Source organism: Nerophis lumbriciformis, linkage group LG23 (genome assembly GCF_033978685.3).
Source record: "Nerophis lumbriciformis linkage group LG23, RoL_Nlum_v2.1, whole genome shotgun sequence".
In the NCBI taxonomy this organism is placed as follows: domain Eukaryota; kingdom Metazoa; phylum Chordata; class Actinopteri; order Syngnathiformes; family Syngnathidae; genus Nerophis; species Nerophis lumbriciformis.
The window spans coordinates 6,024,237-6,049,992 of NC_084570.2; the positions used below are offsets into that span (position 1 = coordinate 6,024,237).

Below are 25,756 nucleotides of genomic sequence, written 5' to 3' on the forward strand. Positions count from 1 at the left end.
ATATATATTGATATATAATGTAGGAACCAGAATATTAATAACAGAAGGAAACAACACTTTTGTGTGAATGAGTGTGAATGGGGGATGGAGGTTTTTTGGGTTGGTGCACTACTTGTAAGTGTATCTTGTGTTTTTTATGTTGATTTAATTAAAAAAAAACGGTACCGATAATAAAAAAAACGATACCGATAATTTCCGATACATACTTGCCAACCCTCCCGAATTTTCCGGGAGACTCCCGAAATTCAGCGCCTCTCCCGAAAATCTCCCGGGACAAATATTCTCCCGAAAATCTCCCGATTTTCAGCCGGAGCTGGAAGCCACGCCCCCTCCAGCTCCATGCGGACCTGAGTGAGGACAGCCTTTTTTCATGACGGGAGGACAACAGGGTGACAAGAACTAAATCATCCAGACTAGAGATAAATTGTATTATTATGTTTATCTTACCTAAAAATAAATATATTTATTAATTTAAAAAAAACTAAATACATGTTTACTATATTTTGCTAAAAATATCAAAATTAATTGTATTTTTATTTGTATTTTTTCGTGACTCCTTATTACATCCAGCCATAGAATAAAATAAACATATTTAAAATAATTTATTTTAAATTATCATAATAATTCATTTAAAATGACCATATTTAATTATTAAAATAATTTCTTGTTTATCAACAACTTTAGCATTTTATTCATTACATTTTGAAACTCTCAGAAGCCAAGTTATGTTATATTCCTTAAGATTTATTTATGCAAGTTTGAAGTATCAGTTATCTAAACACAGTTTTGTTTGCATATTTTCAGAATGTATATATATATATATATATATATATATATATATATATATATATATATATATATATATATGTGTGTGTGTGTGTGTGTGTGTGTGTGTGTGTGTGTGTATATATGTATATATATATATATATATATATATATATATATATATATATATATATGTCTTAATAAGGTTATCCAAAAAATAGTGCTCGATACCGTAGTAGAGCGCAATATATGTATGTGTGGGGAAAAAATCACAAGACTATTTCATCTCTACAGGCCTGTTTCATGAGGGGGGTACCCTCAATCGTCAATCTCCTGACGATTGAGGGTACCCCCCTCATGAAACAGGCCTGTAGAGATGAAATAGTCTTGTGATTTTTTCCCCACACATACATATATATATATATATATATATATATATATATATATATATATATATATATATATATATATATATATATATATATATATATATATATATATATATATATATATATATGTATATATATATGTATATATGTATGAATGAAATACTTGACTTGGTGAATTCTAGCTGTCAATATACTCCTCCCCTCTTAACCACGCCCCCAACCACGCCACGCCCCACCTCCCGAAATCGGAGGTCTCAAGGTTGACAAGTATGTTCCGATATTACATTTTAAAGCATTTATCGACATCTCTACTTAAAACACTTCAAGAAACAATCTCATGTCAACATCGCCCTTTGAAATCAATTTAATTGGTGCTTGCCTTCCCATAACAGCACAATTTTAACATGTAATGTTCAAAGAAGAAATAATGTATAAAACCAATAAAATAGACTGTACGACAAACAACTACGGTAGTTTGTTGAAGTAATGTCATAATAATGTGCCGCATTTACCTCAGAAAGTGGACTTCGACAATATCTCCTTCAAGCTGTTTCTCCGTCAAACCATCAGCAGCTTTTCTATATTTTCATGGATAAATGTTCACCGTTTAGATATTATTTCAACATTCTTGGCTGGCGTCATCGGCTTAATCTGTTTCAGTATGGAGCCAGACTAGCAAGTGATATGCTCCAACTTCTTCACCACGTCTGCTGCACAATTTTGTTGTGATTTTGATGATTTATTTCTTTAATTCAATGAATATCATCCACTTCTTAGTCTCAGCACGGTCCTTTTCGCTTGCAACTCATAGCATAACAATTAGTCGAGACAGTTCGGTAAAGTCAAACTGCTTTTTTTTGGAATTTTGCCTATCGTTCACAATCATTATGAAAGACATGACGACGGATGTATTTTTCTTTAAATGCATTCTGAATATTCAATAATTTGATCAAAAGTCTGTTTACAATGGAGCCTATGGGAGCCGTTCAATTCTGCCTATAGAGCCCCTAAAAAAACATCCAAACACCTCCATTATACACATGATGTAAGTATATATGATAAGTAGTAACAAGCACATTTATAATAACATTTAATATTTACGTATTTTGAGCTTTAGCGGTGCATTCATTTAAAAAATGCATCAAGTTTGCTTTTTTTCTTCATCACTGATTTCTGCTGACTGCAGTCTTTATGAGAGCCAACAAACATAATAAAACATCACTTACTTCTCCAAGGTCTGCTGTCATTCGGATGCCGACTGCTAGAATCTTCATATATTACCATTTAGGTGAAGGATGTCTCATTTTTGTGGTGTTCTTGCCAGTTCCATTTCCTAACTGGCTTTTAAAGTTTCCCAACTTGTTGGATTACATTCTCAGTAGAGATGTCCGATAATATCGGACTGCCGGTATTATCGGCCGATAAATGCTTTAAAATGTAATATTGGAAATTATCGGTATCTGTTTTAAAATGATCGGTATCGGTTTCAAACAGCAAAATGTATGACTTTTTAAAACGCCGCTGTGTACACTGATGTAGGGAGAAGTACAGAGCGCCAATAAACCTTAAAGGCACTGCCTTTGCGTGCCGGCCCAGTCACATTATTTCTACGGCTTTTCACACACACAAGTGAATGCCAAGCATACTTGGTCAACAGCCATACAGGTCACACTGAGGGTGGCCGTATAAACAACTTTAACACTGTTACAAATATGCGCCACACTGTGAACCCACACCAAACAAGAATGACAAACACATTTTGGGATAACATCCGCACCGTAACACAACATAAACACAACAGAACAAATACCCAGAACCCCTTGCAGCACTAACTCTTCCGGAATGCTACAATATACCCTACCCCCTACCCCACCACACCTCAACACCGCCCTCCCCCCCAACCCCGCCCACCTCAACCTTCTCATGCTCTCTCAGGGAGAGCATGTCCCAAATTCCAAGCTGCTGTTTTGAGGCATGTTAAAAAAAAAACAATGCACTTTGTGACTTCAATAATAAATATGGCAGTGCCATGTTGGCATTTTTTTTCCATAACTTGAGTTGATTTATTTTGGAAAACCTTGTTACATTGTTTAATGCTTCCAGCAGGGCATCACAACAAAATTAGGCATAATAATGTGTTAATTCCACAACTGTATATATCGGTATCGGTTGGTATCAGTAATTAAGAGTTGGACAATATCGGAATATCGTCAAAAAAGCCATTATCGGACATCTCTAAATCTCAGCCATCTACTTTTCAGGTGAGATCCATGATTTATGATCTACAATAAACTTACAGGGACCAGGGAAGCAAGGAAACAGCAGACCGCTCGATGATGTAAACATAGGGACACACGGATCACTATGTCGCTATAAATAGTTTGTCTGCGTTAGCGCTTATAATAACAATATCACTGGTTGATATTCAAGTCACAAAATGTAAATGGCGTATTGTTGGCGCTTTTTGAATGGTTATCAGATTTTATGGGCGGAATAGTGGCGCTCCACTTTTATTTATGTTTAATATTTAGAATGCATTAAAAAAAATGCATTCGTTATGTGTTTCATGATGATTGTGAACGATAGGCAAAACTCCAAAAAGTGCAGTTCCCCTTTAAGTTGAGGTACTACTGTATTTTGTGTTTGCTTTGGCTTGTTCATAACCTAACTATACATTTGTGTCTGAATGTACAAACCCCGTTTCCATATGAGTTGGGAAATTGTGTTAGATGTAAATATAAACGGAATACAATGATTTACAAATCATTTTCAACCCATATTCAGTTGAATATGCTACAAAGACAACATATTTGATGTTCAAACTGATGAACTTTTTTTTTTTGCAAATAATCATTAACTTTAGAATTTGATGCCAGCAACACGTGACAAAGAAGTTGGGAAAGGTGGCAATAAATACTGATAAAGTTGAGGAATGCTCATCAAACACTTATTTGGAACATCCCACAGGTGAACAGGCAAATTGGGAACAGGTGGGTGCCATGATTGGGTATAAAAGTAGATTCCATGAAATGCTCAGTCATTCTTAAACAAGGATGGGGCGAGGGTCACCACTTTGTCAACAAATGCGTGAGCAAATTGTTGAACAGTTTAAGAAAAACCTTTCTCAACCAGCTATTGCAAGGAATTTAGGGATTTCACATCACCATCTACGGTCCGTAATATCATCAAAGGGTTTAGAGAATCTGGAGAAATCACTGCACGTAAGCAGCTAAGCCTGTGACCTTCGATCCCTCAGGCTGTACTGCATCAACAAGCGACATCAGTGTGTAAAGGATATCACCACATGGGCTCAGGAACACTTCAGAAACCCACTGTCAGTAACTACAGTTGGTCGCTACATCTGTAAGTGCAAGTTAAAACTCTCCTATGCAAGGCGAAAACCGTTTATCAACAACACCCAGAAACGCCGTCGGCTTCGCTGGGCCTGAGCTCATCTAAGATGGACTGATACAAAGTGGAAAAATGTTCTGTGGTCTGACGAGTCCACATTTCAAATTGTTTTTGGAAACTGTGGACGTCGTGTCCTGCGGACCAAAGAGGAAAAGAACCATCCGGATTGTTATAGGCGCAAAGTGTAAAAGCCAGCATCTGTGATGGTATGGGGGTGTATTAGTGCCCAAGACATGGGTAACTTACACATCTGTGAAGGCGCCATTAATGCTGAAAGGTACATACAGGTTTTGGAGCAACATATGTTGCCATCCAAGCAACGTTACCATGGACGCCCCTGCTTATTTCAGCAAGACAATGCCAAGCCACGTGTTACATCAACGTGGCTTCATAGTAAAAGAGTGCGTGTACTAGACTGGCCTGCCTGTAGTCCAGACCTGTCTCCCATTGAAAATGTGTGGCGCATTATGAAGCCTAAAATACCACAACGGAGACCCCCGAACTGTTGAACAACTTAAGCTGTACATCAAGCAAGAATGGGAAAGAATTCCACCTGAGAAGCTTAAAAAATGTCTCCTCAGTTCCTAAATGTTTACTGAGTGTTGTTAAAAGGCAAGGCCATGTAACACAGTGGTGAACATGCCCTTTCCCAACTACTTTGGCACGTGTTGCAGCCATGAAATTCTAAGTTAATTATTATTTGCAAAAAAAAAATAAAGTTTATGAGTTTGAACATCAAATATCTTGTCTTTGTAGTGCATTCAATTGAATATGGGTTGAAAAGGATTTGCAAATCATTGTATTCCGTTTATATTTACATCTAACACAATTTCCCAACTCATATGGAAACGGGGTTTGTATAATAAGAAAGCATGAATAGATTCATGTCATGTCCTCTTCTACCGGTCTCATGTCATAATTTATCCATCTGTCTGTTACTCCATTTATGTGGCATGCTTCCCCTCATCTTGACACGGTCGCCACCCAGAGCCCCACACGGCCTGTTATGTTAAAGATGGCAGTGCAGCGCCGGGGGTCCGATCAGCAATTACCCCGCCCCGCCTCTGCCTGTGGTCCTAAACGGGGCCCCCAGGTGGAGGCGGTGCTCAGCGAGGCCCGCCCCACCTCTGCATGCTCCCACCCTCTGCCAAAGGTAGAGTGCATGAGGTGGAAGAAATGTGCGCAATGGACCATGCAGAAAAAAAAACACGCGACTGATTCGACTTTGTGTTTCAGGAGAGAGCGTACCGCAGCCCGGAGAAAAGGTCATCTCTCCCAAGGCCGTCCAAGTCTCTGACCCGCCACCTTCCAGCTGCTGAACAAGAGGAGAGTAGCCCCTGCAGGCCAACCTGTAAGCTGCATGCAAAGTCAACCTTCACACAGTCATCCCATTTTCATGCCTCCAGTCTAACTTATTCTAATTCACCATGCTGCTATATTCCACTTCTCATTTTGCATCACTTGAAGCTTTCAGCACCGAGGCCAAGGCCGACAGCAGGTCTGGAAGGGCCCCTAGTATGGCAGGTAGAGCTCCTGTTGGCATCTTCTTAACCTCTTTTGCAACATCCACTGATGTGTTTTCTGTTAGTATTTCCTTTTATCCCTTGCAACTTACATAAACAAATTGAAAAAAAATCATAGTGCCTTGTGCTTCCCACTGAGGAAGTAGTTCAAAATAACCAATAATCAAAATGTGCATATTACAAAAGACCTCCGCAAATCTTATCAGACTTCAAGTCAGTGAGCATTCCACTGAATGGCCAAAAAAGTTCACACATTAAAATTGAGTTGGATTATGACTAGGGATGTCCGATAATGGCTTTTTGCCGATATCCGATATTCCGATATTGTCCAATTCTTTAATTACCAATACCGATATCAACCGATATATGCAGTCGTTGAATTAACACATTATTATGCCTAATTTGGACAACCAGGTATGGTGAAGATAAGGTACTTTTAAAAAAAATTAATAAGATAAATAAATTAAAAACATTTTTTTGAATAAAAAAGAAAGTAAAACAATATAAAAACAGTTACATAGAAACTACCGTATTTTTCGGAGTATAAGTCGCACCGGAGTATAAGTCGCACCGGCCGAAAATGAATAATAAAGTAGGAAAAAACCATATATAAGTCGCATTTTTGGGGGAAATGTATTTGATAAAAGCCAACACCAAGAATAGACATTTGAAAGGCAATTTTAAATACATAATGAATAGTGAACAACAGGCTGAATAAGTGCACGTTATATGACGCATAAATAACCAACTGAGAACGTGCCTGGTATGTTAACGTAACATATTATGGTAAGAGTCATTCAAATAACTATAACATATAGAACATGCTATACGTTTACCAAACAATCTGTCACTCCTAATCGCTAAATTCGTTGAAATCTTATACGTCTAGTCTCTTACGTGAATGAGCTAAATAATATTATTTGATATTTTACGGTAATGTGTTAATAATTTCACACATAAGTCGCTCCTGAGTATAAGTCGCAACCCCGGCCAAACTATGAAAAAAACTGCGACTTATAGTCCGAAAAATACGGTAGTAATTCATGAAAATTAGTCAAATTAACTGTTAAAGGTTAGTACTATTAGTGGACCAGCAGCACGCACAATCATGTGTGCTTACGGACTGTATCCCTTGCGGACTGTATTGATATATATTGATATATAATGTAGGAACCAGAATATTAATAACAGAAAGAAACAACTCTTTTGTGTGAATGGGGGAGGGAGGTTTTTTGGGTTGGTGCACTAATTGTAAGTGTATCTTGTGTTTTTTATGTTGATTTTATTAAAAAAAAAAAAAAAAAAAAAAAAAAAACGATACCGATAATAAAAAAAACGATACCGATAATTTCCGATATTACATTTTAACGCATTTATCGGACATCCCTAATTATGGCACATCTTTTGCTGTGGCATCATTTTCAGCAACATTTATTTCTGTCCAGAGTTGCATTAATTTGTTGATTGGACCACCAGTCTTATCTAGCACCATGAATTGATTAATTTAAACAAGTTGAAAAACTTATTCGGGTGTTACCATTTAGTGGTCAATTGTACGGAATATGTACTGTACTGTGCAATCTACTAATAAAAGTCTCAATCAATCAATCAATGCACCTGCTGGATGTGGATGTCCTGGGCTGGTGTGGTCACACGTGATCTGCGGTTGTGAGGCCGGTTGGATGTACTGCCAAATTCTCTAAAATGCCTTTGGAGACGGCCTTCGGTAGAGAAATGAACATTCAATTCACGGGCAATAGCTGTGGCGGCCATTCCTGAAGTCAGCATGCCCAACTGCATGCTCCTCAAAACTTGCGACATCAGTGGCATTGGGCCGTGTGACAAAACTGCACATTTCAGCGTGGCCTTTTATTTTGGGCAGCCTAAGGCACACCTGTGCAATAATCATGCTGTTTTAATCAGCATCTTCATATGCCACACCTGTGAGTTGGGATGGATTATATTGGCATAAAGAAATGCTCACTAACACAGATTTAAACAGATTTGTGAACAATACTTGAGAGGAATTTGTCTTTTGTGTGTATAGTAAAAGTTTGAGTTCAACTCATGAAAAATAAGAGCAAAAACTAGTGTTGCGTTTATATATTTTTTTCTTCAGTGTATATATATATTCATAAAAAAATAAAGTTAAAAAATATATTTTAAAAATACATATAAATAAAAGAAGCGACAATTTTTTTTTGTAGTTCTAAGTGTATTTGTTTTGCTTTTCATGTTTATACTCAGTTTTTTCTGATACATTCACATCATCGTCACCATCATCGCTATCATCAAATGAAACATCGCATGCCAAGTCCGTTGTCTCTCTTCTGTGAAAGATAATTGTCTTCCGTCACGTCAGGTACGGACTCGGGACGCCCCTGGTCGGCCCGCAGCGGCACCTCCACCCCCGGCTCCTCGGCGGTCACGCCCGGCAGCCCCCCAAACTACTCCTGCCGCACGCCTGGCTCGCGCACCCCCGGCAGCCACACGCCCAAGTCCTTCAGCGTTCTGCAGGAGAAGAAGGTGGCCATCATTAGGACTCCGCCCAAGTCGCCTTCCTCGGCCCAGAGACAGCTGAAGGTTCTTAACCAGCCCCTTCCTGACCTCAAGAATGTAAAATCCAAGATCGGCTCCACCGCCAACATTAAACACCAACCCAAAGGTGGACAGGTAACAGTACTGATACCATTTTTAAAGTTTAGTAGTGATGAGGAAAAACCTGTATGTATGTTTAATACTAGAGATGTCCGATAATATCAGCCTGCCGTTATTATCGGCCGATAAATGCGTTAAAATGTAATATCGGAAATTATCGGTATCGTTTTTTTTATTATCGGTATCGGTTATTTTATTTTATTTTATTTATTTTATTTTTTATTAATTTTTTTTATTAAATCCACATAAAAAACACAAGATACACTTACAATTAGTGCACCAACCCAAAAAACCTCCCTCCCCCATTTACACTCATTCACACTCATTCACGCAAAAGGGTTGTTTCTTTCTGTTATTAACGTACTTGCCAACTCTCCCGGATTTTCCGGGAGACTCCCGAAATTCAGCGCCTCTCCCGAAAACCTCCCGGGACAAATTTTCTCCCGAAATTCAGGCGGACTCAGGTCCTCATGGACAATATAAACTGCATACCTGCCCAATCATGTTATAACTGTAGAATGATGGAGGGCGAGTTCTTGGTTTCTTATGTGGGTTTATTGTTAGGCAGTTTCATTAACGTCCTCCCAGCGCTGTAACAACACACAACAAGAGCAGTCACGTTTTTGTATACGTAAAGCAGTTCGTCTGCCGTAAACAGCAATGTTGTGACACTCTTAAACAGGACAATACTGCCATCTAGTGCATTTGATGAAAGCACTTTTGTGCGTGCCACACATCAATGCGTCATCAGAGAGGGTGTTCAGCATGGTTAGAAAAATAGTGACAGAGAATAGAACAAGGATGGACAATTCAACCCTTAACTCAACAATGAGTAGATGAGTGTTATTTTATATATATATATATATATATATATATATATATATATATATATATATATAATAAAATAAATATATATATATATATATATATATATATAATAAAATACATATATATACGTATATATATATATATACATATATTTACATATATATATATATATATATATATTATCTATATATATGACATACTTGACTTGGTGAATTCTAGCTGTAAATATACTCCTCCCCTTTTAGCCACGCCCCAAACCACGCCCCCAACCACGCCCCCGTCCCACCCCGACCTGCCCACGCCCACCCCCCTCCCCCCACCTCCCGAAATCGGAGGTCTCAAGGTTGGCAAGTATGCCATAAGCACACATGATTGTGCGTGCTGCTGGTCCACTAATCGTACTAACCTTTAACAGTTAATTTGACTAATTTTCATTAATTACTAGTTTCTATGTAACTGTTTTTATATTGTTTTACTTTCTTTTTTATTCAAGAAAATGTTTTTAATTTATTTATCTTATCTTATTTTATTTTGTTAATTTTTTTTTAAAAGTACCTTATGTTCACCATACCTGGTTGTCCAAATTAGGCATAATAATGTGTTAATTCCACGACTGTATGTATCGGTAATTAAAGAGTTGGACAATATCGGAATATCGGATATCGGTAAAAAGCCATTATCGGACATCCCTATTTAATACTAAGCTTTGACTATTCTCTCCTTCACTCTGAACCTCTTTTTGGACTTTCTTCTCTTGTCTTGACATATTTCAATAGCCCGGAAAAAATCCATCCAAACCTACGGGGTAACTGAGACAATTTAAAAAGTTAATACCCAGAAAGGGTGGCAATCATTTCCTGTGGAACCAATTTCTTCGGCCTTCCTCTGACTATTGATAACTGCAAGCAGACTGAATTACTTAAGAGTATAACACAACAAAGCACAGTAACTGTAAATACATGTTAAATATACACGTAGACACACATAGTGTCCACCCTGAGATTGGTAGGTTGTGAGTTCAAACCCCATTACCTCCCTGCTTGGCACTCAGCATCAAGGGTTGGAATTGGGGGTTAAATCACCAAAATGATTCCCGGGGCGCGGCCACCGCTGCTGCTCACTGCTCCCCTCACCTCCCAGGGGGTGAGGGTGATGGGTCAAATAGAATAGAATAGAAAGTACTTTATTGATCCCTGGGGGAAATTCAACACCACAGTTCGCTCACAATAAACAATAATAATAATAAATAATATAATATATATAATATTTATAATATATGAATAATATAAATATATTCTACATTTAAGTGCAGAGGATAATCTCACCACACCTAGTGTGTGTGTGTGACAATCATTTGTACTTTAACTTAATTTAACATTAATAAGCCATTTAACATCGAGGCACACATAGTTTTTTTTATTATTTCTTTGTGATCTAGGTGCACATTTTAAACGAGAAGGTGGACTTCAGTCATGTTCAGTCAAAGTGCGGCTCCAAGGATAATCTGAGGCACGCGCCCAAAGGAGGCAATGTATGTACGGCTCTCTCTTTCTCTCTTCCTGTTCTCTTCCTTGCCTCTTTTTTTATTTTGGTCCTTCCATTCCTCTTTTATCTTTTGAGTGAATGTTCAACAATCGTTTTTTACGGCTGTGAATTCAAACAGGAGAGGCAAAAACTGCCCAGGCGGTGGTAGAAATGAGCTGAAATACAGAACACACACCCTTTCTGGTGTTAGAAAGGTTCCAATTGGAATAGTTCCAATGGAAGTAACGCACCTCCAGCTTTGGAGGACCCCGTTGGCGCCTTTTGTCTGTTAAAAAAAACCTTGTCATTCCCAGGTCATGATCCCGAGCGTTAAATTGGACTTTAGCCATGTTCAGGCTAAATGTGGTTCCCTGAACAAACTCCAGCATGCCCCAGGCGGAGGAAACGTAAGTCACTCAACAATTATTTTTTTAAACATACACAAAAAATACATTCTTATGTTTATTCATGAAGCTGTCGTTGAAATGTCCAAGTGATGCATTGCGTTGAATAATGCAAACTAAGGGCCTGATCTACTAAAGGTTTGAATGTATTAAAACATGAAAACTTAAAGGTCTACTGAAACCCACTACTACCGACCACACAGTCTGATAGTTTATATATCAATGATGAAATCTTAACATTGCAACACATGCCAATACGGCCGGGTTAGCTTACTAAAGTGCAATTTTAAATTTCGCGCGAAATATCCTGCTGAAAACGTCTCGGTATGATGACGCCTGCGCGTGACGTCACGGATTGTGGAGGACATTTTGGGACAGCATGGTGGCCAGCTATTAAGTCGTCTGTTTTCATCGCAAAATTCCACAGTATTCTGGACATCTGTGTTGGTGAATCTTTTGCAATTTGTTCAATGAACAATGGAGACTGCAAGGAAGAAAGCTGTAGGTGGGAAGCGGTGTATTGCGGCAGGTGTTGTGCCGGATAACGCACCCCCGCCGTAGAATGCACCCCTTGACTGGTGTGCCGGATAACACAGCCGGTGTTTCATTGTTTACATTCCCGGAAGATGACAGTCAAGCTTTACCATTGGCCTGTGGAGAACTGGGACAACAGAGACTCTTACCAGGAGGACTTTGAGTTGGATACGCAGACGCGGTACCGTGAGTACGCATGCAGCTGCGGCTTCCAAACATTTGATCGCTTGCCCGTACGTGCGTGCCGCTATGTGCATGTCACGAACGTAACTTTGGGGACTTTGGGGAAATATATGTGCTGTATGAACTTTGGGGAGGTGAACGGTACTTTGGGCTGTGGGATTGAGTGTGTTGTGCAGGTGTTTGAGTTGTATTGGCGGGTTATATGGACGGGAGGGGGGAGGTGTTTGTTATGCGGGATTAATTTGTGGCATATTAAATATAAGCCTGGTTGTGTTGTGGCTAATAGAGTATATATATGTCTTGTGTTTATTTACTGTTTTAGTCATTCCCAGCTGAATATCAGGTCCCACCCGCCTCTCACAGCATCTTCCCTTATCTGAATCGCTCCCACTGCCCTCTAGTCCTTCACTCTCACTTTCCTCATCCACGAATCTTTCATCCTCACTCAAATTAATGGGGAAATCGTCGCTTTCTCGGTCCGAATCGCTCTCGCTGCTGGTGGCCATGATTGTAAACAATGTGCAGATGTGAGGAGCTCCACAACCTGTGACCTCACGCTACTCGTCTGCTACTTCCGGTACAGGCAAAGGCTTTTTTTATCAGCGACCAAAAGTTGCGAACTTTATCGTCGATGTTCTCTACTAAATCCTTTCAGCAAAAATATGGCAATATGGCGAAATGATCAAGTATGACACATAGAATGGACCCGCTATCCCCGTTTAAATAAGAAAATCGCATTTCAGTAGGCCTTTAAAAAAACATTCTGAGCCTTATCTTGTTTAGTTTTTATTTTATATATGTTGACCACATTAACCCTAGCAATGGACCCTGTGTGTACATGTACAGGTAAAAGCCAGTAAATTAGAATATTTTGGAAAACTTGATTTATTTCAGTAATTGCATTCAAAAGGTGTAACTTGTACATTATATTTATTCATTGCACACAGACTGATGCATTCAAATGTTTATTTCATTTAATTTTGATGATTTGAAGTGGCAACAAATGAAAATCCAAAATTCCGTGTGTCACAAAATTAGAATATTACTTAAGGCTAATACAAAAAAGGGATTTTTAGAAATGTTGGCCAACTGAAAAGTATGAAAATGAAAAATATGAGCATGTACAATACTCAATACTTGGTTGGAGCTCCTTTTGCCTCAATTACTGCGTTAATGCGGCGTGGCATGGAGTCGATGAGTTTCTGGCACTGCTCAGGTGTTATGAGAGCCCAGGTTGCTCTGATAGTGGCCTTCAACTCTTCTGCGTTTTTGGGTCTGGCATTCTGCATCTTCCTTTTCACAATACCCCACAGATTTTCTATGGGGCTAAGGTCAGGGGAGTTGGCGGGCCAATTTAGAACAGAAATACCATGGTCCGTAAACCAGGCACGGGTAGATTTTGCGCTGTGTGCAGGCGCCAAGTCCTGTTGGAACTTGAAATCTCCATCTCCATAGAGCAGGTCAGCAGCAGGAAGCATGAAGTGCTCTAAAACTTGCTGGTAGACGGCTGCGTTGACCCTGGATCTCAGGAAACAGAGTGGACCGACACCAGCAGATGACATGGCACCCCAAACCATCACCCAACCATGCAAATTTTGCATTTCCTTTGGAAATCGAGGTCCCAGAGTCTGGAGGAAGACAGGAGAGGCACAGGATCCACGTTGCCTGAAGTCTAGTGTAAAGTTTCCACCATCAGTGATGGTTTGGGGTGCCATGTCATCTGCTGGTGTCGGTCCACTCTGTTTCCTGAGATCCAGGGTCAATGCAGCCGTCTACCAGCAAGTTTTAGAGCACTTCATGTTTCCTGCTGCTGACCTGCTCTATGGAGATGGAGATTTCAAGTTCCAACAGGACTTGGCGCCTGCACACAGCGCAAAATCTACCCGTGCCTGGTTTACGGACCATGGTATTTCTGTTCTAAATTGGCCCGCCAACTCCCCTGACCTTAGCCCCATAGAAAATCTGTGGGGTATTGTGAAAAGGAAGATGCAGAATGCCAGACCCAAAAACGCAGAAGAGTTGAAGGCCACTATCAGAGCAACCTGGGCTCTCATAACACCTGAGCAGTGCCAGAAACTCATCGACTCCATGCCACGCCACATTAACGCAGTAATTGAGGCAAAAGGAGCTCCAACCAAGTATTGAGTATTGTACATGCTCATATTTTTCATTTTCATACTTTTCAGTTGGCCAACATTTCTAAAAATCCCTTTTTTGTATTAGCCTTAAGTAATATTCTAATTTTGTGACACACGGAATTTTGGATTTTCATTTGTTGCCACTTCAAATCATCAAAATTAAATGAAATAAACATTTGAATGCATCAGTCTGTGTGCAATGAATAAATATAATGTACAAGTTACACCTTTTGAATGCAATTACTGAAATAAATCAAGTTTTTCAAAATATTCTAATTTACTGGCTTTTACCTGTATGTTATGCTATTGTTTACAAATTTGGTAAATAAATAACCAAAAAATTTATATTTTGTTGTTTTCTTACTGTACCGAAAATGAACCGAACTGTGACCTCTAAACCGAGGTACGTACCGAACCGAAATTTTTGTGTACCGTTACACCCCTAGGTGAAACTATTTGGAGAAAACCGAATCATATGAAAAGTGTGGCGTGGTCAACTTACTGTACATCAGTCAGTTGCACTACATACAGTAGAACATGTACAGTAAATCATGCCGCTGATGCAAGTTTAATTGAAGCAGCTGCCGTGTCTATTTGCTGCGTGCGCGTCCCGTGTAATCTCTGGCATCGCCATCTCCTGTCTCGTTTGAGTCCAAATTAATCTGAATTTATCCACATGCATGTCGTGCTTACTCGGAGATCATCCCGCCGCCGCGCCGCCGCGGCTCTTTTCCTCGCTGTAAACACAGAATTGGCGTTCACGCCGCTGCCTTCCCCTCAGGTTCAAATCCAGACCAAGAAAATCGACTTGAGCCACATCACTGCCAAATGTGGCTCCATGTCCAACATCCGCCACAGGCCAGGTGAGGACGCGTGATTTAACCGGTGATGATGATGTTTGATGCCGGTCCTTGTCACTCGCAGGCGGAGGAAACGTGCGAATCGAGAATGTGAAGCTGGACTTTAAAGACAAGGCTCTTGCCAAGGTCGGCTCAATGGACAACGCCAGCCACATGCCAGGAGGCGGGAATGTGATGGTAAATGCTGCTTTTTGATTGGACATCCAGACAGTCATGGTTCTAGCTTCAATGGCGCCCTGGGAAAGATCCCCTTTCAGCCCCCCACACCACACAGGAAGGGCACTACCTTAACATGTCAGATAAAGCAGAGGTTCTTAACCCTTTTGACCTTGTGGCCCAGAGCACACTCAAATATTAACACTGAATTAGTAATGTTCCTCTTGATTTTAATCATATTTAATGATTGTATCTACAAACCCCGTTTCCATATGAGTTGGGAAATTGTGTTGGATGTAAATATAAACGGAATACAATGATTTGCAAATCATTTTCAACCCATATTCAGTTGAATATGCTACAAAGACAAGATAATTGATGTTCAAACTCATAATAATAATAATTAACTTTGAATTTCATGGCTGCAACACGTGCCAAAGTAGTTGGGAAAGGGCATGTTCACCACTGTGTTACATGGCCTTTCCTTTTAACAACACTCAGTAAACATTTAGGAACTGAGGAGACATTTTTGAAGCTTCTCAGGTGGAATTCTTTCCCATTCTTGCTTGATGTACAGCTTAAGTTGCTCAACAGTCCGGGGGTCTCCGTTGTGGTATTTTAGGCTTCATAATGCGCAACACATTTTCAATGGGAGACAGGTCTGGACTACATGCAGGCCAGTCTAGTACCCGCACTCTTTTACTATGAAGCCACGTTGATGTAACACGTGGCTTGGCATTGTCTTGCTGAAATAAGCAGGGGCGTCCATGGTAACGTTGCTTGGATGGCAACATATGTTGCTCCAAAACCTGTATGTACCTTTCAGCATTAATGGCGCCTTCACAGATGTGTAAGTTACCCATGTCTTGGGCACTAATACACCCCCATACCATCATCAACTTTGTGCCTATAACAATCCGGATGGTTCTTTTTCTCTTTGGTCCGGAGGACACGACGTCCACAGTTTCCAAAAACCATTTGAAATGTGGACTCGTCAGACCTACAGAACACTTTTCCACTTTGTATCAGTCCATCTTAGATGAGCTCAAGCCCAGCGAAGCCGACGGCGTTTCTGGGTGTTGTTGATAAACGGTTTTTCGCCTTGCATAGGAGAGTTTTAACTTGCACTTACAGATGTAGCGACCAACTGTAGTTACTGACAGTGGGTTTCTGAAGTGTTCCTGAGCCCATGTGGTGATATCCTTTACACACTGATGTCGCTTATTGATGCAGTACAGCCTGAGGGATCGAAGGTCACGGGCTTAGCTGCTTACGTGCAGTGATTTCTGCAAAAAAAAAAAAAAAGTTTATGAGTTTGAACATCAAATATCTTGTCTTTGTAGTGCATTCAACTGAATATGGGTTGAAAAGGATTTGCAAATCATTGTATTCCATTTATATTTACATCGAACACAATTTCCCAACTCATATGGAAACGGGGTTTGTAAATATTTTCTTTCTCCTCATCCTCGAGGCGCCCACTAGAGAATGCCGCCATAGGCATTTATCTAAAACCGCCAAGGTAAAAAAAAGATAACCTCTGACCCCTCATTGGCAGATTGAGAGCCACAAGCTGAGCTTCCGGGAGACGGCCAAAGCTCGGGTGGACCACGGCGCAGAGATCGTCATCACCCACTCCCCCGGGGTGGAGGCGGGCGGCACCTCTCCTCACATGTCCTCCACCGGCAGCATCAACCAACTGGAGTCGCCACAGCTCTGCACGCTGGCCCAAGACGTCACCGCCGCTCTGGCCAAGCAGGGCTTATGAGCGACCTTCGTCCCGACCCGTCTCATTCGTTCTCAATCATCCAGTGTTCTCCCGAGACCCTCCCCCTCCACGTCTGCTTCCCAGAGGGATTTTAAAAAGGGAATTCTCCGATTGATCTCCATGCACCTGCTTTAAAAGTTACCGTTTTCTTTCCTGCTTTGGACTTTTTGTCTTTATGCCCGAAAGAGGGCTTGAGATTGTATACAGTAAGAAGTGGATCCATATGGCCCCATTCGTTGCAGTTTACCTGACACATGAAACGTGACAAATTGGGGGTAGCTTTACCTACTTAAACCACCAGATGGCAGAGTATCTTAAAATGTGTTTTATGGCAATTGCAACTTCGACCACTGTTTCAGCTTGTTCTGTCTTCAATGACTATACAAACTGGACGGTTGAGCTTTACCCTACTCACAGGGAACTTTTATTTATCAGTTGCCATTCAACATATACGGCACACTTCTCCCGGTGCGTCACTCTAAAACCCTCTGGGTAGGAACAACACACATACAAGCAACTCCCATTACTACATCCATTTTCTTTTAAAAAAAAAAAGAGAGTATTACTTAAAAATATTAAATCCAACAAAATTCACTTTTAAGTTGCTACTATACAAACTCAAAATAGTATGCATTTTCAAATTGCTACAACCACAGCGTATGTAGAGTGACGCTTTCCATCATTTTCAGCAGACTGCGCTGCAAAAACTGAAATCTCAGTAAGATGAAATATCTCAAATAAGGGTGATATTTGCTTATTTTCTGTCTGATAAGATAATTCTTCTCACTAAGCAGATTTTATGTTAGAGTGTTTTACTTGTTTTAAGGGTTTTGGTCCTAAATGATCTCAGTAAGATATTACAGCTTGTTGCTGAGATTTGATGACCTATATTGAGTAAAACATGCTTGAAACTAGAATATCAAGTGTTGCAAAGCTGTGTCATCAACACTCACAAGTATAAAACTACTTTTTTTAAAGTAATAATTTCTTATTTCAAGCATGAAAAAAATAAATCATGACTTTGACACAATTGTGTCTCATAATTAAAACAGATGACAGCCAAATTTGCTGTTTTATTTTCAATAAAACAATAGAAAACACATACTCATATAGTAGTACAGTTGTTAGTAGTGAGAATATAATTATTTTAAGGTATTTTTGGGTTCATTGAGGTTAGCTAATTAGGGCCCGCCTGGCCCATTGCAGAAATGGGACAGAAGGACCTATTGTTTCTGTAGCGTTTTATTCTTTATTCTTCCGCCACCTCTTTGAGCTGTAATTTGACCCACTTAACATGCTTCAAAACTCACCATATTTGACACACACATTAACCTGCGAAAATTGCTAATCTAATAAAAAAAAAACTAGCCCCAAAACTCAAAATTGCGCTCTAGCGCCCCCTAGGAAAAGACACAGACAAAACTGCCTGTAACTCCCACTAGGAAGGTCGGAGAGACATGAAACAAAAACCTCTATGTAGGTCTGACTTAGACCTAGGTTTCATAATTTTACATCCTCGGGCAAAAATCAACAGGAAGTTTGCAATTCCCCCTTCAAGACAAAAATGTACTAAAAACAGTCACTTTTGCCTCTATGAGCTGTAATTTGACCCCCTTAACATGCTTCAAAACTCACCAAACTGAACACACACATCAGGACCTGCGAAAATTGCTATCTAATAAAAAAAACTAGCCCCAAAACTCAAAATTGCGCTCTAGCGCCCCCTAGGAAAAGACACAGACAAAACTGCCTGTAACTCCCACTAGGAAGGTCAGAGAGACATGAAACTAAAACCTCTATGTAGGTGTGACTTAGACCTAGATTTCATAATTTTACATCCTCGGGCAAAAATCAACAGGAAGTTGGCAATTCCCCCTTCAAGACAAAAATGTACTAAAAACAGTCACTTTTGCCTCTTTGAGCTGTAATTTGACCCCCTTAACATGCTTCAAAACTCACCATATTTGACACACACATCAGGACCTGCGAAAATTGCTATCTAATAAAATAAACTAGCCCCAAAACTTAAAATTGCGCTGTAGCGCCCCCTAGGAAAAGACACAGACAAAACTGCCCGTAACTCCCACTAGGAAGGTCGGAGAGACATGAAACATAAACCACTATGTAGGTCTGACTTAGACCTAGATTTCATAATTTCACATCCTCGGGCAAAAATCAACAGGAAGTTGGCAATTCCCCCTTCAAGACAAAAATTTACTAAAAACAGTCACTTTTGCCTCTTTGAGCTGTAATTTGACCCCCTTAACATGCTTCAAAACTCACCATATTTGACACACACATCAGGACCTGCGAAAATTGCTATCTAATAAAAAAACCTAGCGCCAAAACTCAAAATTGCGCTCTAGCGCCCCCTAGGAAAAGACACAGACAAAACTGCCTGTAACTCCCACTAGGAAGGTCAGAGAGACATGAAACTAAAACCTCTATGTAGGTCTGACTTAGACCTAGATTTCATAATTTTACATCCTCGGGCAAAAATCAACAGGAAGTTGGCAATTCCCCCTTCAAGACAAAAATGTACTAAAAACAGTCACTTTTGCCTCTTTGAGCTGTAATTTGACCCACTTAACATGCTTCAAAACTCACCATATTTGACACACACATCAGGACCTGCGAAAATTGCTATCTAATAAAAAAAAAAACTAGCCCCAAAACTCAAAATTGCGCTCTAGCGCCCCCTAGGAAAAGACACAGACAAAACTGCCTGTAACTCCCACTAGGAAGGTCGGAGAGACATGAAACAAAAACCACTATGTAGGTCTGACTTAGACCTAGATTTCATAATTTTACATCCTCGGGCAAAAATCAACAGGAAGTTGGCAATTCCCCCTTCAAGACAAAAATTTACTAAAAACAGTCACTTTTGCCTCTTTGAGCTGTAATTTGACCCACTTAACATGCTTCAAAACTCACCATATTTGGCACACACATCAGGACCTGCGAAAATTGCTATCTAATAAAAAAAACCTAGCCCCAAAACTCAAAATTGCGCTCTAGCGCCCCCTAGGAAAAGACACAGACAAAACTGCCTGTAACTCCCACTAGGAAGGTCGGAGAGACATGAAACAAAAACCACTATGTAGGTCTGACTTAGACCTAGATTTCATAATTTTACATCCTCGGGCAAAAATCAACAGGAAGTTGGCAATTCCCCCTTCAAGACAAAAATGTACTAAAAACAGTCACTTTTGCCTCTTTGAGCTGTAATTTGACCCCCTTAACATGCTTCAAAACTCACCATATTTGACACACACATCAGGACCTGCAAAAATTGCTATCTAATAAAAAAACCTAGCCCCAAAACTCAAAATTGCGCTATAGCGCACCCTAGGAAAAGACACAGACAAAACTGCCTGTAACTCCCACTAGGAAGGTCAGAGAGACATGAAACTAAAACCTCTATGTAGGTCTGACTTAGACCTAGGTTTCATAATTTTACATCCTCGGGCAAAAATCAACAGGAAGTTTGCAATTCCCCCTTCAAGACAAATATGTACTAAAAACAGTCACTTTTGCCTCTATGAGCTGTAATTTGACCCCCTTAACATGCTTCAAAACTCACCATATTTGACACACACATCAGGACCTGCGAAAATTGCTATAGAATAAAAAAAAATAGCCCCAAAACTTAAAATTGCGCTGTAGCGCCCCCTAGGAAAAGACACAGACAAAACTGCCTGTAACTCCCACTAGGAAGGTCGGAGAGACATGAAACTAAAACCTCTATGTAGGTCTGACTTAGACCTAGATTTCATAATTTTACATCCTCGGGCAAAAATCAACAGGAAGTTGGCAATTCCCCCTTCAAGACAAAAATGTACTAAAAACAGTCACTTTTGCCTCTTTGAGCTGTAATTTGACCCCCTTAACATGCTTCAAAACTCACCATATTTGACACACACATCAGGACCTGCGAAAATTGCTATCTAATAAAAAAAACCTAGCGCCAAAACTCAAAATTGCGCTCTAGCGCCCCCTAGGAAAAGACACAGACAAAACTGCCTGTAACTCCCACTAGGAAGGTCAGAGAGACATGAAACTAAAACCTCTATGTAGGTCTGACTTAGACCTAGATTTCATAATTTTACATCCTCGGGCAAAAATCAACAGGAAGTTGGCAATTCCCCCTTCAAGACAAAAATGTACTAAAAACAGTCACTTTTGCCTCTTTGAGCTGTAATTTGACCCCCTTAACATGCTTCAAAACTCACCATATTTGACACACACATCAGGACCTGCGAAAATTGCTATCTAATAAAAAAAACTAGCGCCAAAACTCAAAATTGCGCTCTAGCGCCCCCTAGGAAAAGACACAGACAAAACTGCCTGTAACTCCCACTAGGAAGGTCAGAGAGACATGAAACTAAAACCTCTATGTAGGTCTGACTTAGACCTAGATTTCATAATTTTACATCCTCGGGCAAAAATCAACAGGAAGTTGGCAATTCCCCCTTCAAGACAAAAATGTACTAAAAACAGTCACTTTTGCCTCTTTGAGCTGTAATTTGACCCACTTAACATGCTTCAAAACTCACCATATTTGACACACACATCAGGACCTGCGAAAATTGCTATCTAATAAAAAAAACTAGCCCCAAAACTCAACATTGCGCTCTAGCGCCCCCTAGGAAAAGACACAGACAAAACTGCCTGTAACTCCCACTAGGAAGGTCAGAGAGACATGAAACTAAAACCTCTATGTAGGTCTGACTTAGACCTAGGTTTCATAATTTTACATCCTCGGGCAAAAATCAATGGCAATTCCCCCTTCAAGACAAAAATTACTAAAAACAGTCACTTTTGCCTTTTTGAGCTGTAATTTGACCCCCTTAACATGCTTCAAAACTCACCATATTTGACACACACATCAGGACCTGCAAAAATTGCTATCTAATAAAAAAACCTAGCCCCAAAACTCAAAATTGCGCTATAGCGCACCCTAGGAAAAGACACAGACAAAACTGCCTGTAACTCCCACTAGGAAGGTCAGAGAGACATGAAACTAAAACCTCTATGTAGGTGTGACTTAGACCTAGATTTCATAGTTTTACATCCTCGGGCAAAAATCAACAGGAAGTTGGCAATTCCCCCTTCAAGACAAAAATGTACTAAAAACAGTCACTTTTGCCTCTTTGAGCTGTAATTTGACCCACTTAACATGCTTCAAAACTCACCATATATGACACACACATCAGGACCTGCGAAAATTGCTATCTAATAAAAAAAACTAGCCCCAAAACTCAAAATTGCGCTCTAGCGCCCCCTAGGAAAAGACACAGACAAAACTGCCCGTAACTCCCACTAGGAAGGTCGGAGAGACATGAAACAAAAACTTCTATGTAGGTCTGACTTAGACCTAGATTTCATAATTTTACATCCTCGGGCAAAAATCAACAGGAAGTTGGCAATTCCCCCTTCAAGACAAAAATGTACTAAAAACAGTCACTTTTGCCTCTTTGAGCTGTAATTTGACCCCTTTAACATGCTTCAAAACTCACCATATTTGACACACACATCAGGACCTGCGAAAATTGCTATCTAATAAAAAAAAACCTAGCCCCAAAACTTAAAATTGCGCTCTAGCGCCCCCTAGGAAAAGACACAGACAAAACTGCCTGTAACTCCCACTAGGAAGGTCGGAGAGACATGAAACAAAAACCTCTATGTAGGTCTGACTTAGACCTAGGTTTCATAATTTTACATCCTCGGGCAAAAATCAATGGCAATTCCCCCTTCAAGACAAAAATTTACTAAAAACAGTCACTTTTGCCTTTTTGAGCTGTAATTTGACCCCCTTAACATGCTTCAAAACTCACCATATTTGACACACACATCAGGACCTGCTAAAATTGCTAATCTAATAAAAAAAACCTAGCCCCAAAACTCAAAATTGCGCTCTAGCGCCCCCTAGGAAAAGACACAGACAAAACTGCCTGTAACTCCCACTAGGAAGGTCGGAGAGACATGAAACTAAAACCTCTATGTAGGTCTGACTTAGACCTAGATTTCATAATTTTACATCCTCGGGCAAAAATCAACAGGAAGTTGGCAATTCCCCCTTCAAGACAAAAATGTACTAAAAACAGTCACTTTTGCCTCTTTGAGCTGTAATTTGACCCCCTTAACATGCTTCAAAACTCACCATATTTGACACACACATCAGGACCTGCGAAAATTGCTATCTAATAAAAAAACCTAGCCCCAAAACTTAAAATTGCGCTCTAGCGCCCCCTAGGAAAAGACACAGACAAAACTGCCTGTAACTCCCACTAGGAAGGTCGGAGAGACATGAAACTAAAACCTCTATGTAGGTCTGACTTAGACCTAGATTTCATAATTTTACATCCTCGGGCAAAAATCAACAGGAAGTTGGCAATTCCCCCTTCAAGACAAAAATGTACTAAAAACAGTCACTTTTGCCTCTTTGAGCTGTAATTTGACCCACTTAACATGCTTCAAAACTCACCATATTTGACACACACATCAGGACCTGCGAAAATTGCGATCTAATAAAAAAAACCTAGCCCCAAAACTCAGAATTGCGCTCTAGCGCCCCCTAGGAAAAGACACAGACAAAACTGCCTGTAACTCCCACTAGGAAGGTCGGAGAGACATGAAACAAAAACCTCTATGTAGGTCTGACTTAGACCTAGATTTCATAATTTTACATCCTCGGGCAAAAATCAACAGGAAGTTGGCAATTCCCCCTTCAAGACAAAAATGTACTAAAAACAGTCACTTTTGCCTCTTTGAGCTGTAATTTGACCCCCTTAACATGCTTCAAAACTCACCATATTTGACACACACATCAGGACCTGCGAAAATTGCTATCTAATAAAAAAAACTAGCCCCAAAACTCAAAATTGCGCTCTAGCGCCCCCTAGGAAAAGACACAGACAAAACTGCCTGTAACTCCCACTAGGAAGGTCAGAGAGACATGAAACTAAAACCTCTATGTAGGTGTGACTTAGACCTAGATTTCATAATTTTACATCCTCGGGCAAAAATCAACAGGAAGTTGGCAATTCCCCCTTCAAGACAAAAATGTACTAAAAACAGTCACTTTTGCCTCTTTGAGCTGTAATTTGACCCCCTTAACATGCTTCAAAACTCACCAAACTGAACACACACATCAGGACTGGCAAAAATTGCGATCTAATAAAAAAACCTAACTCCAAATCTCAAAATTGCGCTCTAGTTTTACTTGTTTTGGAAAGTCTTGACAAGCCAAATTTTCTTGTTCTATTGGCAGATAATTTTGCTTAGTTCAAATAAAATACCCCTCATTTTTGTATTTTTTTTTTTCTTGTTTTTGAACACTGACTTTTTGCAATGTGCTTTGCAAAATGATTAACCTCGCCTCTTCCTCTCACGTGAGATCCACAAGTTATGGGGCCATATGAATTCCTTCCCTGCTGTAGTTTTTTTTTTTTTTTTTTTTTAAAGCATTGCCGCATTCCCTCCTCTTAAAGTCTTTTGCAGCTATCTAGAAAAGGGATTTGGAAACATCAAAAAGCTACTAGCGTCCAATCAGAGCGTCTGATGAGCATGTTTGTTTAAAATGTGTGACATTTGAAGAAAAAAAAAAAGATTGTTTGCGAATATTTGCTGGGCTGTTTGGCAAACTTGTGTTTTATGTTTTTATAATGTAGTTTTGTACATTGGACAGGCCCTGCAGTCCTCAAATAGGAGTCTTTAATTTCCTAATTCCTTATTTTTTTTCTGTTTTGTAAATGAGCCTAGGCATGGAGAAGACGAAAGTTCTTTTTGGAGCGGTGTGTCGTTCAAGCCCCTCATGTCCTTTCCCTCCACAAAGAATGGAAAAAAGAAAAAAAAGGGAAGATGTATGTGTTGTATGTGAAAACATTCCGTGGGGGGGGGGGGAAAGCAACTTTGAAAGTGTAATGAAAGAAAAGCAGTCTGGTTGTTTTGCAGGAAAGAGTGTTAGGATGCATTCATACTGTTCTTGTTGTGAATGTCTGATGTTTGTTACTTCCCTTTCAATCGCTATGTACGCCTGTGTAAGTGTATTTAAAAAAAAAACTAAAAAAAAATGTTTGCAATGTTCTGATGGGCAAATGCTCACATGAAAAACAATAAAATAAAGAACGTGAAAAATGGTTGCAGTTCATCTTATCATCCATCCATCTTCTTCCGCTTATCCGAGGTCAGGTCGCGGGGGCAGCAGCCTAAGCACGAACGCCCAGACTTCCCTCTCCCCAGCCACTTCGTCCAGCTCCTCCCAGGAGATCCTGAGGCGTTCCCAGGCCAGCCGGGAGAAATAGTCTTCCCACCGTGTCCTGGGTCTTCCCCGTGGCCTCCTGTCAGGTTCAAACAATGATGACATCTATTAAACAAGACAAGAGGCAAAGAATCAAACCGAGACCGAATTAAATTTGGACTCAATATTGACGAGAGACGTGGCGACTGTACTCTCGGTACAGTCTTCAACCACGCTCTGCCACAAGCTTGCACTCAGCCTTCTTTATTTGACTTTCTCCCCCCACCTGCCCACAGCTGCGTCCAGAGGGAAGTAGGTCGTAAACAGCGTTGCCTTTGGTTACCGATCAGTTCAAAAGGAGAGGTCGTTGAAT

The 25,756-nt window shown here is 40.1% G+C and overlaps 1 protein-coding gene and 1 long non-coding RNA gene across 7 annotated transcripts in view; both read left to right on the forward strand.

Annotated features, from left to right (window-relative positions):
• The window catches only part of LOC133622495 (microtubule-associated protein tau-like), a 130,619-nt gene extending 111,865 nt beyond the window's left edge, over positions 1 to 18,754 (forward strand). For 3 of the 6 annotated variants that reach the window (XM_061985299.2, XM_061985301.2, XM_061985302.2), the window contains 9 exons: positions 5,554 to 5,718; positions 5,802 to 5,916; positions 6,033 to 6,089; positions 8,451 to 8,761; positions 11,013 to 11,105; positions 11,413 to 11,505; positions 15,139 to 15,220; positions 15,282 to 15,394; positions 16,932 to 18,754. In XM_061985299.2, the coding sequence (XP_061841283.1) occupies positions 5,554 to 5,718; positions 5,802 to 5,916; positions 6,033 to 6,089; positions 8,451 to 8,761; positions 11,013 to 11,105; positions 11,413 to 11,505; positions 15,139 to 15,220; positions 15,282 to 15,394; positions 16,932 to 17,141 (1,239 nt within the window). In that variant the 3' untranslated portion in view covers positions 17,142 to 18,754. The remainder of the gene's footprint in view (positions 1 to 5,553; positions 5,719 to 5,801; positions 5,917 to 6,032; positions 6,090 to 8,450; positions 8,762 to 11,012; positions 11,106 to 11,412; positions 11,506 to 15,138; positions 15,221 to 15,281; positions 15,395 to 16,931) is intronic. The other 3 variants (XM_061985304.2, XM_061985303.2, XM_072915855.1) reach the window with 3 other exon arrangements.
• Positions 18,755 to 19,328: 574 nt separating this feature from the next.
• On the forward strand, positions 19,329 to 25,042 carry LOC133622496 (uncharacterized). Its single transcript, XR_009817783.2, has 2 exons — positions 19,329 to 22,181; positions 22,506 to 25,042. It is a non-coding gene; the product is annotated as an uncharacterized lncRNA (long non-coding RNA).
• The last annotated feature ends 714 nt before the right edge of the window (positions 25,043 to 25,756 follow it).